At 39.3% G+C, this 20,509-nt stretch overlaps 2 protein-coding genes across 5 annotated transcripts in view; one reads left to right on the top strand and one right to left on the bottom strand.

Moving 5' to 3' along the window:
- Nucleotides 1-10,572, top strand: part of AAMDC (adipogenesis associated Mth938 domain containing) — a 46,448-nt gene extending 35,876 nt beyond the window's left edge. For all 3 annotated transcript variants that reach the window (XM_063092978.1, XM_063092977.1, XM_063092979.1), the window contains 2 exons: nucleotides 7,701-7,796; nucleotides 10,395-10,572. In XM_063092978.1, the coding sequence (XP_062949048.1) occupies nucleotides 7,701-7,796; nucleotides 10,395-10,535 (237 nt within the window). In that variant the 3' untranslated portion in view covers nucleotides 10,536-10,572. The remainder of the gene's footprint in view (nucleotides 1-7,700; nucleotides 7,797-10,394) is intronic.
- A 5,735-nt stretch (nucleotides 10,573-16,307) lies between these two features.
- The window catches only part of INTS4 (integrator complex subunit 4), a 122,578-nt gene continuing 118,376 nt past the window's right edge, over nucleotides 16,308-20,509 (bottom strand). For both annotated transcript variants that reach the window (XM_063092975.1, XM_063092974.1), the window contains exon 23: nucleotides 16,308-16,664. In XM_063092975.1, the coding sequence (XP_062949045.1) occupies nucleotides 16,486-16,664 (179 nt within the window). In that variant the 3' untranslated portion in view covers nucleotides 16,308-16,485. The remainder of the gene's footprint in view (nucleotides 16,665-20,509) is intronic.

The raw sequence follows: 20,509 nt of genomic DNA, 5'->3' as shown, positions 1-20,509 counted from the left end.
GCTGGAGTATAGTCATGGGAAGAACTCTTCAATTGGTCACCGATATCTACAAACATTTATTTTTACAGGAGGTTCTAATATCATATAGTTGGTTGGGGCTACATTTATATTTAAGGTCCCTCCAAGCCTTAGGTCCTATGACTCTGATTGTTGAGGCCAATAGTACCTTGAATCTTATTGAGGTATTAAATTTTAAAGTCAGCACTTCAGATAAAAATTGCTTATAGTCCAGATTCTTTAAGAAAATCCTTTCGATGTTAGAACATACTGGTTATCTTTGAGGACCAGATAGCCTTGCAACTAGAGTCCACATTGTATGAAAAATGCATACTGTCATTTTAAACTATAGAAACACACTCAGTGAGTCAAAGGTTCACACTGGAAGCAGCAACTAGAAAATTGAAATGGGAGTAATAGCAGATGTATGTTTGCTATCTCGTGCTCAACCCAGTGCATATGTTCTTTGAGTAGAATGGCTGAATTAGCCTTACTAGTTCTTTCTCTCTCTTTTTCTGAAAACATATAGTTAAATTCCCATAAAGTATATGAAGTAAGACATAACCCCTTCCAGTCTAGTATGGTTGGCTCCCAAACATCCATTCTACCCCAAATGATTTGTCTCACCAATCGTGGTTTAGTTTAGGAGTGGGTCTGTGGATTATTTAGTGTAAAGGCCAAGCTGTTGTAATAGAAATCCCAAGATCTGGTGGCTTAAAGAAGTTAGAAATGTATTTCTCTCATAAAGAAGAAAAGCTCATGCCAAACCTAGATGTGGCATTTCTTCTGCTCACATTCCATTGAAATTTTAAAAATTTTTAATTAACACATTGTAATTATACATACTCATGGGGTACAATCAGATATTTTTTTTGGCATTTGGCTGGTACGAGGATCTGAACCCTTAACCTTGGTGTTATAACACTGTGCTCTAATCAATGAGCTAAATGGCCAGCCCCTGGAATACATATGTATGTCATATAATAATTGGGCTAGGGTAGTAATCGAATTTTCTATTTGTGATAGCATAATCACATGGTCACACCTAGCTGCAAGGGGGACAAAAATGGAATCTCTAGCTTAGCAAGCCATTATCCCAGAAAAGGGGAAGAATGGATTTTGAAAGAACAACTAGCAGCTTGTCACTATGAGTTGTGAGGGTAATTCTGGTAGTGGACTTTTGGAAAAGATTTCTACTCTCCTAAACTACTAAAGAAGCACATGAATTACTAGACCACACATTTGTTTTTAATATTTTGATAATTTCATTCGTATAAAACCTTTTTCCTTTGTAATCTTATATATTTTATTTTACGCATTTTAAAGCATTATTCTGAGAAGGGGGCCATAGCCTTCACCAGTTTGCCAGAGGGGCCTGTGGCACAAAAACAGGCCTCTTCCCTGGTAGAGGCAGAGAGATCATTTAAGAGGCTGTTAATTCAGACAAGTGATAATGAGAATGTGACTCAGGCAGTGTCCACAAGGGACATATTACAGAGATCCTTTAACCTTCACTCACAGAATCTGCTTTTATCAGCAACACAAGCAGATAACAGTATTGCTACTACCCATTTATGCTCACTTAATTTTGGTGAAAGGAAATGCTTCTTTGAAAGTGTAATTTAGGAATGTTTTCTTTGCAAATTTATCATAATATAAGGGGAAATGTCTGAGGCATATAAAATGCCATCCTGTTGGTTAGCCAGCATGATGGGTATTAGCTGGACATTTTCCCACAATTAATAGCTTTCCCCCAAGAAAAAACAGTAAGCTTTTACAACCTTAGGTCATGTGACAAAGCCTCTTAAAGAAGAGGAACAGAATCAGACACTCAATAGGGATGAGAGCCTTAGTGGTTTGCCCAGAGGGATTGGTAGAAGCACAGGAGTAACTGGTGACAAGTTGAGGACACCTCAATAACAGTCTGATGCTCCACTCTCAGGCCTCTGCACAAAACTGTAAGTAATCATTGCTAATGCCTGGATCCATAGGCCTTTGCTGAGTTATCTTTCATTGCTCTGTATGTAAAACCCTGGGCTTGCAGTATAGCCACAGCAGCCAAATTCATCACTTGAGTTCCATTGATCCAGGACTCTGATGGGCTGTGGCTGTCTCCAGTCTCTGAATCTCCAGAGAATTATGGTTTTGCACTCTTACGACCTTTCATTTGATTTCTAGCAATCAGTAGTCTTGTTTCATTATACTAGAATGTGAGCTTTTAGAGTCTGTGGATCATGGTGCTACTCAAAGTAGGTACTATTCTTTGTTAAATGAAGAAATCATTCGATAATCCAGGTAAATGCATTTTTTTAAGGAAAGTGAAGATCTCCAACCTAATCTGTAATTCTATTAAATATTTACCATGGCCATATCCCCCGAAAAAATTTTAAGTTCTTCACATCATTATTTATTCAGCTCAGGGTGGCTCTAGGATTGATCACAGAGCTGTGGAACTAAAAAGGACATCTAATCCAATCTTCTTACAGTCTTTAAGAAGTACTTGTAATCAAATGGAAGTATATCCCCCTCCTTTTTTTTTTTTTTTTTTTTGTCTTTAAAAAAGTTACAAACTTAAGTGACTTTATGAGAAAACAATCTAATTTCCCCAAATCTTTTCTGATCTTTGTGGAAAACAGGAAAATCTAGAGGCAGAGACACTACTCTCTGCTTGTCAGAGACACTGTGGAGAACAGGAAAATCTGGAGGCAGAGATACTTGGGCACTAGCTGCATCCCGTCCCAAGACGGGGATGTACGCTTGCTGCTGATCAGTTTGGTTCACTCTTTGACATGTAGGCATTCTAACCTACAACACTCTTTGCTATTCCCTTAAACATGAACACACACCATCTTAGTGTAAATTCTTCAGAAAGGTACTGATGAAGTAAGCCTGAATGTAAAAGGGTAGTAGTGAGAGAGATTTGACTTTGTGATCAGCTCTGGAACACTGACTGAGTAAAGTATGTCACCAGCAGCTGCACACCCCATAAGGAATCAAGAGACATGGGGAAAGCCAACAAAGATATGCTGCATCTCTCCTGCTTTGTGTAGCCACCTGGCTTCTGTTCAGTTCTATTTCCTTGGCTAAATAAATCAGGGAGCAGGTGAGCATGTATGTGTGCCTGTATGTGGTCTCTTATGCTAATCTATGACTTGCATATACTACTACACTTTAAAAAAAAAAATCTTTTATTTTGAGATAATTTGAGACTTATGGAAAAGTTACAAGGATAGTACAAAGAATTTTCATCTACCTTTTACACAGATTCAGATGTTAACATTTTATCATATTTTCTTTACCATCCTCTTTATCTGTAGGTAAATAGATAGATATTTTTTTCTGGACTTTTTGAGTATGTTGTAGAAATTATACCCCTTTACTCCTAAGTAAGTACCTGTGGTGTTTCCTAAAAAACAAGGACATTCTCTTACATAATCACAATAAAATAATCAAAATCAGGAAATTAACAAATACTATTATTTAATACACAGACCTTATTAAAATTCACTGTCACATTAATAGTCATACAGTATGTAATTTTTTTTTTTTTTTTTTGGTGGCTAGCAGGTACAGGGATCCAAACCCTTGACCTTGGTGTTACAAGGCAGTGCTCTAACCTGCTGAGCTAACTGGCCAGCCCTAAGTTTGTTTGTTTTGTAAGTGTGTAATTTTTTGAGACTCACTTGTTTCACTTAGCATAAAACATTTTAGATTCATCCATGTTGTCATGTACATCAATAGATTCTTTTTACTGATGAGTAATATCCCATTGTTTGAATTATATCACAATCTGTTTATCCATTTACCAGTTGGTGAACATTCTAGTTGTTACCAGTTTTAGGCTACTAGGAATAAAGCTATGTGAACATTCATCTACAGGTTTTTGTGTGAACATGAGTTTTCATTTCTCTAGGGAAAATACCCAGGAGTGTGATTGCTGAGTTGCATTAAGTATATGTTTAACTTTATGAGAAACAGCCAAACTGTTTTCCAGAGTAGCTCTACGTTTTGAATTACCACCAGCAGTGTGTGAGATATCCAATTTCTCTGTATCCTTGCTGGCATTTGATATCTCACTGTGGTATTATTAACATGAATTTCCATAGGGACTAATGATATTGAGAGTTTTCTTTCTTTCCTTTTTTTTTTTTTTTGGTGGCTAGCCAGTACAGAGATTGAACCTCGACCTTGATGTTATCAGCACCACTCTCTAACCAACTGAGCTAGCCAGCCAGCCCTCTTACTGTGTTTTGAGAGTCCTTTATATATTCTGAATACAAGTCCTTTGTCAAAAACATGATGTGAGAAGCATCCTCACCCGTCCAAGGCCAAAGGATGGACACAGAGACACGAGGTACAGCAAAGTGAGACTTTAATTACGGCCTTGCAAGGTTCAGGTGTCTGACAGGCAGGCACATGGAAAAGGGCTGTAGCAAGCAAATTATTTCCTAGTGCGCAAGTCCCTGCCCCCGCCGCCTCACTGGCTGAGAGTACTATGGGATGCACAATCTTCCCAGATGATGTCTAAGAGTACCCCAATTTACTACCCCCTTGTAGGAAATTTCTTTGTCTGAAGGCTCAGGACAAGCCCGCGTAAAAGGCCACCCAAAACCCTGTGAAAGAGAAACATTAGGAAATGAAGTGAACATAAAGGGCTATTAACTCATTACCGTCTCAAGGACAACTTTATCTGTTCAGCGACCCCCCAGGAATGGGCTGGACCAGTCAGACAACTTTTGGGCTGGGCCTGAATTATTTCTGAAAATGAATCACTTAGATTATTTTCTTACTCATGATGTGCGAATATTTTCTCCAAATCTGTTGATTTTCTTTTCATCTTCTTAACAATAGTGAGGGAGAATGTACTGTGGTTGAAGAACTGATAGAAAGCCAGAAATTCCTAACTGGAGGACAGGCAGTTAGGAATTTACAGACCATGTTAGAGTGTTTGACATTTTATTCTAAGGGCAACGAGAAGCCATTGAATGCTATTAAGCAGAGAAGTGACATGAATGGATTTGTGTTTTGAAAATATCACTCTGGCTACAGTTTGAAGAATGGATAATTAGAAAAATCTAGAGTAATTTTATGGAAACCAGTTAGAAAGTTACTGAAGTAGTCCAAACAAGGAATTATGGCAGCTTAGACCAGGATAGTGGCAGTGCAGATGGGAGAGAAATGAATAGATTCAAGACATACTAAGGAAGTAAATATCTAGCTAATACCCAGTGCGCCCAGTCTTTGCAGGAAAATGTTTAATATTTCAACATTATATTGGGTGTTTAGCTGTAGGTTTTTCTTAGATGTCTTTTATCATAGAGAAGAAGGTGCCCTTTTAGTTTAGTTTGCTGAGAGTTTTTGAAAAATCATAAATAATTGATAAACTTTGTCAAATGCTTTTTCTGCATCAATTGAGATGATTACATGTTGTTTTCTTTTTTATTCTGTGGTAGAACTACATTGATTTTGAATGTGGAAGAAACCTTGGATTTGCTAATATTTTGTTGAAGATTTTCATTAAATGTTTCAGAGAATTTCCCAGTGAAATCATATGTGCCTAGAGTTTTTTTCCTGTGGAAAGGTTTTAATTATAAATTCAATTTCTAACAGATGTAGGACTATTCAGATTTTCTATTTCAAAGAACAACCTTTGACCTTGTTGATTTTCTCTCCAAGTTAAGAGATTATTATTTTTAATAATAATAAGTTAAGTTATTATTTTCTATCTTCTACTTACTTTGAGTATACTTCACTTTTCTTTTTCTAGCTTTTAAAGGTGGAAGCTTAGATGTGGGTTTTAGATGTTTTGTTTGTTTCTCTTGTGAGTATTTAAAGCTATAAATTTTCCTTAAAGCATTATTTAGCTGTGTGCCACAATTCTTATTATACTTTTCCATTATCCTTCAGTTTGAAAATACTTTCTTTTGCTCAATTTCCAATTATTTGTAACTTTTCTAAATAATCTTATTGTTCACAATTTCTAATTTAAATCCATTTCGTCAGATCACATATTCTTTATCATTCCTTATTATTCCACTCCTTTGAAATTCATTGAGACTTACCTTATGGCCCAGCGTACAGTCTATCTTAGTGAATGCTCCATTGTCACTTAAAATAAATGTGTATTCTGCAGTTGTTGGGTGTAGTAACTTATAAATGTGTACCAGGTCAAATTAGTTTATAATTTTGTTCAAATCTTCTGTATTCCTAATTTTTGTCTATTCTTAGTATTCTATCAATTGCTAAGAGAGGGCTGTTAATATTTCCAACTGTGGTTGTGGTTTTATCTACTTCTCCCTTTCTTCTGTTATTTCTGTCTGCATAACTTATAAATATATAAGTGACAGTCCTATCTCCTCTAACTCATCATCTTCCTGGACTGAAAAACCCTTCTTTCTCTGCCCATTTATTATTTTCTTGATCATTTCAGCAGCTCTTCCTATATCATTTCTAACTATGATTAGAAGGAACCCCTTCTATAACCACTGCTTCAAGGCATACTCCTAGTCATACTTTAGGATCCATTTAAAACAGTATGTCTTCTATGACAATCTCCCACTAATATTTTCTCCCTCTTATGAGATCCTCAATTCTTGTAACTGTTTGCACATGTTTGCTAACCTTACCTGAGTAAAACTCCTCAGAGGAATATTTGGTTCATCTCAGTATTTGTAGTGCCTGGTCTGGGACTTGGCACACCATAAGTGCTCAGTAAGTGCTGCTGAATGTATGAAAGGATAGAGGTATGAGTCAGGGAAGGAATGCTCGTCTCTCTGAGCTTCAGTGCTGAGAGCGTAATTTTGTGCAGATGCACAACATGTAAACCCAGTATGTTGGGCTGATAGCTCCCAAGCTCTGACTCCCATATCCTCTTTGCTGACATAGAATTATTTCAGAAACCACCTTCCTTTAATGCTGGATTCGTCTTTGTTAAGCAACTCACCTTAAATATGCCTGAAAGACTGGGAAAACTTTTCAAAGTGACAAATAGGCTATAAAGCATAAATAGTAGTTTCCTGTGTTAAATGAAAAAAGATATCAGAGAAAGGAAGTAGTGTGGAGATTCTTCCAAAATCTCTCTACAGTCCAAATTTTAGCATTGTGTGCAAATGCTCTCTTCTCCCACTACCACACCTATCACTATACTCGAGTTGTACTGAATTACTTGTAGTTCCCTAGGCTTTTTCTTTGCTGTGAGCCTTTGTACATGCTATTCCCTGTACTTGGAATGCCTTGTTTCTTGATTTCCTTTAACCTGGTTAATTCCTGTTTGTCCTTTAGGTCTCAGCTTAAATGACACCTCCTCTGGGATGCCATCCCTGACCGCCTGCTCTGACCTTCCAGGACTGAATTAGGTGGCCTTTCTCTGTGTTCTCCCAGTACCCAGAACTTGCTTCCTTGTAGCACTTATAAAACTATTAACATTTGCTTTTAGTTTTATTTTGTGTGTGTGTGTGTGTGTGTATATATTTTTGCGTGTGTGTGTGTCTGGCAGGTACAGGGAATTTTATGTATTTTTCACTAGACTTGGAGCTCCTTAAGAGCAGCACTGTATCTTCTCTGTTATTCCCAGGGCCCAGAACAATGCTTGGCACAGAGTAAACCTCAGTAAACATTTCTTGAATGAATGAAATCCACAAGAATGCCTATTGCAAGGAAAGACTGAAAGCAGGTACCTGTCTACTTTCTCTTTCCACATTCAGCATTCTCCAGGTGTGCAGCCTGCAGATGTGAAGGAAGTTGTCGAGAAGGGTGTACAGACCCTTGTGATTGGCCGAGGGATGAGTGAGGCCTTGAAGGTAGGTAATGGTATGCACAGCATTCCTGAAGATAGGTGGTGATCTCTTGGTCACTTACCTTACAGATTTGTCCTTCTTGGGAGTTCATCTCTCTATATCATGCACCCTCATTTTGCTGAGCAATTGGATGACCCAAGAGAGAATGATGGCTGCATACGCTACTCTGCCTCATTAGGCCTGAGTAACCCTGAGTAACCCTCATCAGGCTATCTAACCCTGAGACTGTGTCATTTCAACTATTTTTCAGAAATGCCTCAACCCCAGAATTTCTCAAGTTCTACAATGATCAATATTTGGTCCTTTAGATTCTAATACTACTTTACATTTTTATAGTCTATTTTATAGTATTTTTTCTTTTTCTTTTCTAGGACACATTCAAGTTATTTTTTCCCCTTTCAGAAAAAATAGTTATTTTTAATTTTACTTGCAGAAATAATACATTCTTACCATAAAAGATTCAAGACTCAATGCAGAAATGTAAAAGTAAAAAGGTGAAAGATTTCCCCAATCTCCACATTTAGTGTATACCAGTCCAGTTCTCTCTGTATGCATCTGCAAACATATGCACACTTATACATGTATACACTTGTACTAGTTTGTTTCTGATCTGTTGCTTATAATAAAATAGCTGGAACTGGGTAATTAATAAGAAAACAAAATTTATTGCTTACAGTTTCAGAGGCTGGGAAGTTGAAAGTCCAGGGAACACATCTGGTGAGGGTCTTCTTGGTGGTGGCTTTACAGCAATGTAGGGGACTCACATGGCAGAAAATGGCAGAGTAGGACCAAACGTCATGGTCCTACAATCTAATCACGTCTTCAAGGTCCCACCTTTTAATTACCATAATAGGTAATTTCCCACCCTCAACAATTACAGTGGGAATTAAGCTTCTAATATATGAACTTTGGGGACAGTCAATGCACATAATGCTTATAACCATTTTAAATAAATAGTATCACATTGTATGTATTGTTCTGTAACTTTTTTCCCCCACTTACATTATTACACTATGGACAGCTTTCCGCCTAAGTATATAGAGATCTACCTCATTCTTTCCTTTATATAGATGTCCTACCATCCTGTTCACTACTGATGAAGGTATCCTTTATTTACTTATATTTTTAAAAAATTTAAACTAGATTTTTTTTCCTATACAGTAATTCCAATCTGTAAGGCTTGTGTTGTTATAAATCTTACAAACATATAGAAAAGTAATATAGAGCATATTAAAAAATATTTCATTCAGAGTTCTTTCTGAGAAGGCAGTCTAATTAAAATCCATTTTAAAAAAATATTCATGGGCCAACCTGTGGCTCACTCGGGAGAGTGTGGTGCTTATAACACCAAGGCCACAGGTTCGGATCCCATACAGGGATGGACGGTTCGCTCACTAGGTGAGCGTGGTGCTGACAATACCAAGTCAAGGGTTAAGATCCCCTTACCGGTCATCTTTTAAAAAAAAAAATTAAAATTAAAAAAAAAAATTTTTTTTAAATAAAAAAATATTCAGGACAAGCCGGAGTTGAGAAAATATCTAATAATGGCTGCTACTACTGACAATATCTTCCATATAAATTCATTTACAAATACTTATTAAGCACTTTCTATAGTCAGACACTATTCTTGGCACTGGGGACAGTAAAATGAACAAGACAAACAAGGTTCATGCCCCTCATGGATTATAAAAAACTGGACAATTTCAGATAATAAATGCTATGAAGAAAATGGTGACTTACAAGGGGCTCCTTATGGGGTGGTCAAGGAAATCCTTTCTGAAAAGACATTTGAGCTGCAATGTACATATATTAATTTCTTCCTCACACCAACCCTGTGATATAAGCATTATTATTCCTATTTTATAGGGGAGGAAATTGGGACTGAGAGACTTTAAATAGTTGGCCTAAGGTCTCTTGGTTGGTATACGACAGTTAGAATTTAGACTCTAATATTTAACATTTACATAGTATGGGCTCTGCGCCATGCTAGACATTTTACATGCATTAGTTCAGTTAGTTCTCATAGTTCTCACCAACACTATGAGCTAGACGTTATTATCCCTAATTTACAGAAATGGATGAAAAGGCTCAGAGAATTTAACTCACTTACCCAAGGTTACACTGCTAGTAAGGACTTAAATCCAAGGCTAACTCCAAAATCCATGCTCTTTCCACTTCACTTGAGCTTTATACATGGGTATTATGATACCTCTGTCACTTTTTTTTTTTTTTTTTTTTAAAGATGACTGGTAAGGGGATCTTACCCTTGACTTGGTGTTGTCAGCACCACGCTCTCCCAAGTGAGCTAACCAGCCATCCCTATATAGGGATCTGAACCCGTGGCCTTGGTGTTATCAGCACCACACTCTCCCAAGTGAGCCACAGGCCAGCCCTTCTGTCACCTTTTCAGAAGCCTTTTTGACTCAGTGGGACTGACTGCCAAATTTTGGACTGGTGACATGCTGAACCCACTCCCTCATATGATACTTGAAGTGACAGGTGTCACTGTCAAATTCTGTAGAATACACTTGCCTAATGTAATGACAGGAAGCCCTGGAGGGCCCTTCCCCCTACTTACTCATCTCCTTTCGTCCTTCCTAGGTGCCTCCCTCAACTGTGGAGTACCTCAAGAAACAAGGCATTGATGTGCGGGTCCTCCAGACAGAGCAGGCCGTGAAGGAGTATAATGCCTTGGTTGCCCAGGGGGTCAGGGTGGGAGGCGTCTTCCATTCCACCTGCTGATGAAGTCTTAAGAGGATAATAAATCATTAAGCAATGATGCCTGTGACTATCACTCTTAACCGTTCTCCACACCAGCCTCCCCCGAGCATTGTTGAACACCTGCTCATGCCAGGTACTGTGCCAGGCTCTTGGGATGCATGAATGAGACAAGGTCCCTGTCCCTGCGGGTGCTAAAAATCAGAAGACGAGACAGGTGTTTACCAAAGTCTAATAATGTAGTAAGTGTTAGGCTGGAAGTATGAGAAACTTCAAACAAAAATAAAGCCTGTGCCTTGAAAGCCAAAGAAAAGTTTCAGCGCATTAAAATCACATTGCAGTTGATGCTTTGGAATATTTATCCACCAATTTATTTTTTGAGCACCTTATATGCCAGGCACTGCCATAGTTTCCAGAGAAACGGCAATAAAAGCCTTGTTTTCATGAAGCTTGTATTCAAGTGGGGAAAATAAACAAGTAAACAAATATATATCTAATGTAGGTAGAATCTGTTATGAGGAAAAATAACAGGATAAGACAGGGCTATTTCAGATATGTGGTCAGGGAAGGTCTCTGTGCAGATGACATGTGAACAGAGCCTTGAATGAAGTGAGGGAGTAACAGTAACAGTAGAGGGAGTATGCCCTGAGAGTTGGGTTCAAGGCAGGCTGTTCTACTAACTAACCCTGAGCCAGACAGTTCTCTCTGGGCCTCAGTTTCCCTGATTATAAAATGTTGGGACTAGACTAGATGCTCTTAAGGTCCCCACTGGCTCAGGTAGTTTGTGTTCTAAGAAAGGCCTCTGTGAAGCCCTAGAATAGACTGAGAGAACTATAAGTTATCAGCATCACCTTAGTTTTTTTCTTTTTTTTTCTTTTCCTCTTTAAAAAGCTCTGAGTATGGGTTTTGGTGTCAAATAGCCTTGCCTTTGAACTGCAGCAGCTTTCTGCCACTCACTTGGTTGGGCATTTATTTAATCTCAGAGTTTCACCATCTCATATTTCAGATAGGGATAATATTAGTACCTGGAGTCATTGTAGGTATTAAATGAGGTAATTCATAGAAAGTCTTAGCTCACACCTGGCATGTAGTAGAAACCATTGTTGTCATCGTTCTGTTAATGGGACTACTGTGTAAAGTCAACTAGTTTCATTGAACAGTTTTTAATAAGCAGATTATTTCATGGCTTCATAGAATGTTGGAGCCCAAAGGGACTATCTTACTCATTTATTCAGTAATTCTCTTTCATTTCTTATGACCAGTTATTGTTGGGCCCTGGAGGTACAAAGATGAGTAAGTTATAGTTCCTGCCCTCAGGACTTACGTGGGACAGACAAACAAATAGACAGTAATGATACAGTATATTCGTATTATCATATTACAAGGTCCAGTGGTGGCAAAAAGACCAATATATCCTATCAGGATGGAAGGAAAATCAGAGAAGACATCACTAAGGAGATGACACTAAAGAGTCTTAATGAAATGTTCTTTAATCCATTGTATAAACATTTCCTTGGCAATACCCTTTTAACTAGACATTTACTAGGTATGGTATTTGTCACAGCCATAACTAAATAAAATTGCTCCATCCTAGCCGTTGCTGCAGTACCAGAAAGCTAATTTTTGCTCCACATGATCCTGCTACCTGATTGGCCCAGTTAGGCATCTAACCTAAGGGGAGACAATCCAGAGTTAAGATGTAGCTTGGCAGGAAAGATGAGCTAAGACCATCAGAATGGAAAGGGAAGGGTTTTTTCCAAGTTCACCCCGCAAGTAAGTGGCAGAGCCAAGATTAGAACTGAACACTGTGTCTTGATCTCTTTCTAGCATATACCTCCTTGCTCCCCAGAGGCTCACAGGAATGAGACCCTCAGACCTGACACCCAGCATAGAAGTCTGGAGAGGTCCTGCTTAGTGCTCTTTCTGCAGCTCTTCCTACATGTCAGATGACAGGATCTTTCTAGATCTGTTCTACCAGCCTGAAAAAGGCCCAGTCCTAAGAGGGATGTTTGATAAAACTCAGACTATTTTTCTATTAATGCGATCTTTTTTTTGGTCAAATGTAAGGTGAGAAAGCTCCAGTAGGTGTTCAATTAGGTGTGGGTGTAATCATTGTTCCTAAGTGAGTTGTCCCCACATTAAAGAGAAATTAGTACAAACTTCATAGAGACCAAAGTATCTGTCAGTGAGGTTATTAAACCTCTTATAAAACCTGCTGATAAATAGCTCCTACTTCTGAATCTGGTCCACATGGTCAATGCTAGAAATATTCAGAGCCTAGAAAGAAGGCTCATTTTTCCATATGACACTATGATTAGTACCACATCTCAATAATTAAATCCTTTGATTCAATTTGTAGGTAGCACAGCCCTCAATCTGCCCACACTTAATTGCTTCTAGCCTGAGTGGTTCCTAAGACAAGAAGTCTGCCAAGAGCTAAGTGTGAACCTTCTCCATAATTCTGTTTGCTGAACTCAGTCATGTCAAAGCCAAATATAAAGTCCTCTCAGAAACTTGAATCTCAGGGCTTGCTTTCAAAGGGATGCCATGGTACTAAGTTTGCTCTGGGTTCATATACTCATTCATTAGTTCCTTGCCTGGTATGTGCCAGGAGTTACACTGTGGATACAACAGTACAGACATTCTTACTGTCCAGGTACTCAGATTAGTTGGAAGAAATAGACATGTAAATGTACAATGATGATATAAAAGTTGCAAACTGGCACAAATCTACCTGGAGACGTGTTTAGTTTGTCTCAGTAATTTTAACATTTACTTTAGTTACCAAGATTTTTAAATTGGGTATTTTTTACATGCAAATGCAGATTTCTGGCTTTTCTGGAAGAATTGGGATATCTGACACCTATGCCCACGCCTATAGATAAAAATAATTAAGTGGAATAGAATAGCAACTGCCATCTGACAGAGAATGTGCTCTGATTCTTTAGTCTCCATTATCTTTCTCTTGGCCACTTTATTCTTTTACTTTTCCTGCTTACCTTCTACACAGCTGGAATAGTAAAAAAAAAAAAGTTTGGGCCATGAGTATGAAGCTGGAGAAGAAGCAAAGGCATGAAGAACCTTCAAGGACAGTTTAAGACTTTATCCTTGGACCAGTAGTGATCCACTTAAAGAGACTTGAGCAGAGGAATGGTGTGACCAGATCTGGATTTTTGAAAGATACTCTGACAGCTGATTGAAGAATGGAATGAAGAAGACAAGACTGGAGGCAAGGAGATCAAAAGACTAATGCCATACTTCAGGAGAAATGATGATGATTGCATCAGGATACAAAACAGTTGATTATAATAAGAGGACTGAGTAAAAGAAACATTTAAGGAAGCAGAATCCAAAGGACCTGATGGCTGCTTTTCTATGAGGGACGACAGAGTCCAATGTGACAGGCAGGTTTCTGGCTCTGACTGCTGGGTAAAAGCTAGACCACTTACTAAGAACAAAAGACCACTGTGATGAAAACTGCATTGGATGAAGAATCAGGAGGCCTGGGTACCAGCCTTAGCTTCATCACTAACTCGGTCTCTGGGCTTATACATTCACTTGTAAATAAAGGTACTGCACAGCAGTGCTCTTCACACTCCCTTCCAGGCCTTTGTATTATAAGGTCATTTTTTTACTTCAGTGAAAAAGTGTGGAATGAGATACAGAAACCTGAGAATTCAGGGTAAAAGGACTTGGAAGGGTTGAGCCCACCCCCTCATATGATACTTGAATTCCTTAGTAGCAAACTTGTCAGGGGCTTATTCAACTTCTGCTCAAACACATCCAGCATGGAGAATTCCATATTTCATAGTATAGCACATTCAATTCTTATGCAGCTTTCAAAAAAGTATTCTGATACTAAACCAAAATCTGCCCCTTAGTGTATGTCTATCTTGGGTGGAAAAGAACCCTATTTAGGGTTTTAAGATAGGAATGAAGTGCTAATTTTGTGCCATAGGAGACAAATACTACCTCAAAGCCTTCATTTCCCCACCTGTAAAATGGGGGATAACCTGGAAGGATTTTTATAAAAGAGGCACTAAATCTGAGAAGTACCCAGCATATTCTACCCTTTGAAGGCTTTCTATAGTTAAAGCATGATGGGCTCAGTCAGCAGCCTGTCTTACTGTTCTCATCTATCTCCAACCCAACCATCGCCATAGGTGTTCATGTCACAGCCATGGTATGATTCATCCTGCTTCAAGCTTCACTTTATGTCTAAGGCAGGCACCTGTTTCAGGGCATCTTGGTGTTGACACACGAGAGCCCATTGATGGCACATCCTTAAGATGAAACCAGAAGAGTACACAAGAAAAGTCAGCTCCCTGGAGATAAGCTTTCTTCCCCTAGTCCCTCGATAGTAGTTATGACCTCCTAGAGCCAGATTGCCTGGGTTCAAATCCCAGATCTATCATTTACTTGTTGTGTGACCCAGAGCAAGTAATTTAATTTCTCTGAACTTCAACTGCTTTGTTTATAAAATGGAGATAACAGTACCTACTTCTCAGTGTGTTCTAAGGGCTAATTAAGTTAACTAATGTAAAGGGTTTACAACATTCCCAAGCACACAGTAAGTGTATTAAACCAAAAGTCAATACATGCCTGAATTTCAATGCCAGCTCCACCTGAGTAACTATATGATCTTGCTATTATTTTTATAAGCTCTCCAAGTACCAAATACGATCAAGACTGGCTGCAGAATCAGATTCTACCAAGCATTATTTAATCCACCCATTCAACAATCACTGAAGAAGAATTATCTTTGTTTTATAGATGAAGACAGTGAGGCATAGAGAGTTAAAGATTTGAAGGATCTTTCCCATATACTTCTCCTGAACAAGCAGCTTAGGCAATTGGAATCTTCTTGGATTTGAATACAGGCTTTACCACTTACTGTACAGTTTTCCCACCAGTGACTTAATTATTCTCTAAGTCTCATTTGGTTGTTATGAGGATTAAATGATAGGTAAAGCACAGAGCACATGCCCTGCTGCCACAGGGTTAACCTCTCTGGAGCAGACTCTCACGGCTTTGCACCTGCACCTTTAACTCACATGCAGCTCCAACTCATCAGAGATGTAGCAGGAAGTAACTGCTTCTTACACTGGATTCCTCTTTTTCCATAATCCTCTTTTTTTTTCTAAAATCTGGTTCTCCTATATTATATTTTTAAAGCCATAGATGTCCTAGGGCCAGCCCGTGGCTCACTCAGGAGAGTGAGGTGCTGATAACACCAAGGCCACGGGTTCGGATCCTATATAGGGATGGCCAGTTCACTCACTGGCTGAGATTGGTGCTGACAACACCAAGCCAAGGGTTAAGATCCTCTTACCGGTCATCTTTAAAAAAATAATAATAATAAAAATAAAAAATAAAAATAAAGCCATAGATGTCCTAAGGATAATGACAGGCAAGATAAAAAATTTCCTTCAAGGATGCAGATGATTCATTCTCAGCTATTCAGTCAGTCGGTCCCTGGCTCAGCTATTGCCTGATTTAGGGAAGAGGCCTCTCAGCAAGATAACAAATGTCTAAGGTCCTTCAGGAACTGTCAACGGTAAAAAAGTACACCTGTTTAAGTTGCTTTGGAGTTAGCCCTGGCAAACACTATCACCTTAAGAAACAATATTACAGCTCAAATAAGCAGTTCTTTTCATACCTGAGGACATAAGCATGTAAGCATGTGGTATGAATGCTGAAGCTATAGTCATACAAATTTCTCTAAGGACCAGGAACTAGAAAAGCTTGGTGTTTTCTCAACTTTATTACAGAAAGGGAAAAAAGTACACTAGAAGGTTTTTGGTTTTTTTATGAAAAATAATTTATTCTGTGTTTGATACCAGATGAGACTACAAGGGTCACATGTTCCCTATGCCAACACACCATTTCCAGGTGAAGTATGCTGCAGACTTCTGGCTCACTCTGACACCTAAGAGGAGCCTTCCAGGCCATAGCTGTAAAGACTTGCTTTGACTCATCGCCTTGCAGGTTTGGGCATTATGTAAACTTTTACAGGCTTACTGAAGGGGATGGTGCCCTCGATGCTGGTTTCCACCTGGGGTGACACTTCACCACCCTCAATCCAGGAGGATTTTGGAATGCGAGCATTAGAGTTGTAGGCCAGCAGCAGCCTCACTTCCACCTGGCATGGTTCTGGAAAAAAGACAAAAGAAATTCACTATGACTGGGCAACTGCTAGGAACTGGAATGAAATGTCAAGTAAAAGCAATGTCAACAATGGAAGCAATAGGGTTTCAAGAATATTTCTTCATCTGTCTGCATCACTCCTTTCTCCTTCACCAAACAAAAACACTTTCTCAGCCTGAATCCTGTGCCCTGCAGATGGCACTTCTCTGCCACCTCCTCCTCAGGTCTCTGGGCTCCCTGCAGTTTGGAGCCAGGGCTGCTGAGACAATCAGAGAGTGATCTAAAAACCCTTCTTCTAAGAGATCCTCCAGCCTCAGGACAGAGGACCAAAAGGTGCATGTGGCCTTTTCTTGTACCCAGGTAACTGTGCTCTTCCTATGCAGTTCAATCTCAAGCCTCAGGGCTGCGTGTACCACAGACTTTATTTTCTTAATGGAGAAAAAGCTTTCAATTAGGAAATGATTCTGCCAAAAATTTCTCACCAGTGAACAGGAATATGTTACAGGAACCTAAAATTATGTTGGAAAACCTTTCGTTCTTTCATTACATTAGATTATAACACTGACCTAGTGTCTGTATATGGCAGACCCTAGCAAGAGTAAATAAGACCTCCCTTTGAGTTGCTGGCTGTTTAGTTGAGGAGACAGAGACAGCTGCAGTGGAGTGCAGTATATGCTCTAATGACATCTGTAAGGAGAACTGAGGAGGGAGTGCAGGAAGGCTCAGGAATAGAATGCCTGCTCTGTGCCAAGCACATAACCCAAGAGTTCTTACCCTGCCATGCCATGAAAGAAAGACTATCACAATCTTGAAAAAAGTCCTGAGGCTCAGAGAGGTTTCAAGCAACTGTCCAAATCCACACCTGTGACAGAATTTTAACCCAGTTCATAAACTGAAGCAATTAATCTTTCTATTAATCACATGGCTTCTTTGAGAAAGATGGAGAAGAGGATTTCAGAAAAAACTAAGGGCAAGTGCAAAGGCTGAGAACAGACAGAGCTTGGGATGTCCTCCTCAATTTGGTGCAACTAGAGCAAAAGGTGCAAGTGTTAAAGATGAGCCCAAGGCTAAGAAGTTCAGAGGGTAAGAATGAGGACTGGATAGATCTAAATTAATATGGGCAGATGCCTCAGAATTCTCAATGCCTCCCCAGACCTCTACCTGGTCACTTCCAGACTTCTCTGTAGGTGTCAGAGCAGAGACTGGATTATTGTCCTCCAAGAAAGAAAAGGCTTGCAGGCAGCCAATACCAGAGCTACCTAGCCAACCCCAGAGTTCAGCACAAGATGAGTGCAGCCTCAGTATCACCAACACCAGCTATGTGGTATGCACACACCCCCATACCAAGGGGGCCCTACCCCAGCCCTGAGTGCATCTGTAATGAAATTAGCACTGCTCTCTGGTACTGGGCTCCAGATGAATCTCCAACGCAGGGTGGAATCAAAGTAGGTACCAGTATCAGCTTCCCACTATACTCTCCTATTCTGTCCCAAATGGCAGACCACAACCACAGCCCCGGCTCTCACAGAACACTTAAGAAGCCAAATCCTGGTAAGGTCAGAGGGGGTTGATGTAGGACTCAACCCTATGGGGTTGTTTTGCCTTCCCTTACCAGCTTTTGGTAAGAATGGCAACTGAGGCCAGTGCCATGGGAGGAAAGGAGAGAGGAGAAAACAAGAGGTAAGGCAGAGTGGGAGAAAGAGACAAAAGATCATCTGGGACAAATCACATAACCTATTCATCATGCCTGGAAGAATATATTTCTTAGGAAGTTTATATTTTTATTCCTATCTTAATAATACAGAAAATGAGACAGAGAGGTAAAACAACTTTCTCAGGATCATACAGCAAGGGAGGCAGAATTTGAAACCTGGTATATGTGACTCAAAAATTCCTACATGGCAACATCCTGCCTCCCAGGAGAGGCCCCTGTTTGGAAGCTGCTGAGTGACTGGAGGAGCTCCCTACAAACACCAGGCCCCACCTCCTGGATTAGCATAAAGAAGGTGCAGGTGCATTTATAATGAGAACATATTTCACTTTAGTGTTCCAGACCAGAAGGGAGCATGGAACAGTGAAAAAAACCAAGGGATTTGGGAGTTAGGATATCTAAGTACCAGTCTCAGTACCATCACTGATCAGCTATGTGGGTCTCCATTTACACATCTGTAAAATGAAGAATAGAATACTAATTCCCACCACAGAGTTGGTTTAAGGATTAAATGAATTTGAATTGTACACTTAAAATCCTGTATTCAGTTTTCATTATCTGTTGAGTGCCTACTACATGTCAAGCACTAGGGACAAAGGATATATGTAGAGGCACTGGGGATACAGGGATAGAGAACAGCAAGTTCCCTACTCTAGTGGAGCTTACATTCTAATGGTACACAATTAAATGAGAAACCTTCTGACATTAATAAGTACTATGCAGAGAATTAAAACAGGGATTTGTAACAGTGACAGGGTAGCAAGCTCTCAGAGGAGGTGATATGGAAAGAGATAATTCTTCGGGCTCAGGATCATGGGGCAATAAAAAAAAAAAAGACTGCAACGAACTAAGATACCTTGAGAAGAAACTGCCTAGTGGAAAATACCTCGAGCTTGGGAGCAGACAGCCTAGGTCCTAGCTTAGGCTTGGCAATGACTTGCTGTATGATAGGGGCAAGTCAATAGCCCTCTCAAGAACTTTCAAGCTCTTTTGAGTTCTAATATGCCAAGATTTCCTTCCCTGAGCCTTGCCCTTCCCAAAACAGTATTGTCCCACACAGCATTTCTTTCCCCATATCTAGGATTCCTTCCTCAGAAGATATTAGAATAAGGAATCTATGATTATGTGGGGCTAGTGGTTTGGTAAATGGTGCATAAAATGCCAGGCAGCAAGGATATGGAAATGAGGGATGCTCAGGGAAGCAGATATTGGGTAAAAGAATTGCTGGATGGTCTCTCAACTTTGCCAGACCCGGGGACACTGGAACCCCAAAGGGGCTGACCTAACATTCAACAGCATCACTTTCTCTTTGTAAAAGCTTTATAAAGTCATCAGTACCCATCTAACACCCTTGAGAGAGAGAAACCATTAATAACGGCATTAAATAATTATTCATGTATTTAAAAACAGAGTGAAAGAAAATTCTAGAATGCATCCCCCAATTTCTAAAATAAACCAAATTTGGTGGCACTAAGTACCTTCTCCAGTAACAACCATGGTCCTGAATCATCTTCGTTGAGGTGTTTAGGAAACACCACTGAGGTCCCCATATTTTCGGTTCTGTCCCATATTTAAAGCTCTGCAGACTGAGTCTCTTTTTAAGTCTTCTAAATCAGGCTTATAGACTGGAAATGAAATGCTCTTTTGCACTTGTATTCTCTCATTTTATTCTTATGGTTTAAAAAAAAAAAAAAAAACTTCTACAATCTCCCTGTGGTTTTGCAAATTATCCAGGTTCTACTCAGTTGCTGTATGAATAGATCATCTTACTCTGCATTATCCCACAAACCAGCCCATGTGGTAGGGAAGGGCAGTAACTTATCATTTTTCTTGTTTCGGGGGAATGAACTGAATTGTTCATATACAAAGAGACAGTGATTTGAAATTTTTGGTAAGAAATATAAAACTATTTAATCTCCAGACAGAGTAATCCTCACAACTAATTTGTAGGTTGAGAATTATCATCTTCATTTTGAAGCTAAGGAAAACAGGCTTAGAAAGGGAAAGTAACTTGTCTAAAGTCACACAGCAAATCAATGGCAGAGTTAGAACAAGAAAATAGTCTAGTCCAGGGCTCTTTCCATGAGACTCCATTTAATCACCTGTATATCTTTTAACAGAATCTTTTTCCTTATGCAAT

The sequence above is a fragment of the Cynocephalus volans genome, chromosome 4 (genome assembly GCF_027409185.1).
Source record: "Cynocephalus volans isolate mCynVol1 chromosome 4, mCynVol1.pri, whole genome shotgun sequence".
NCBI classification, from domain to species: domain Eukaryota; kingdom Metazoa; phylum Chordata; class Mammalia; order Dermoptera; family Cynocephalidae; genus Cynocephalus; species Cynocephalus volans.
The sequence above is the reverse complement of the archived record's forward strand: the minus strand, read 5'-3'. Positions and strand labels throughout refer to the sequence as shown.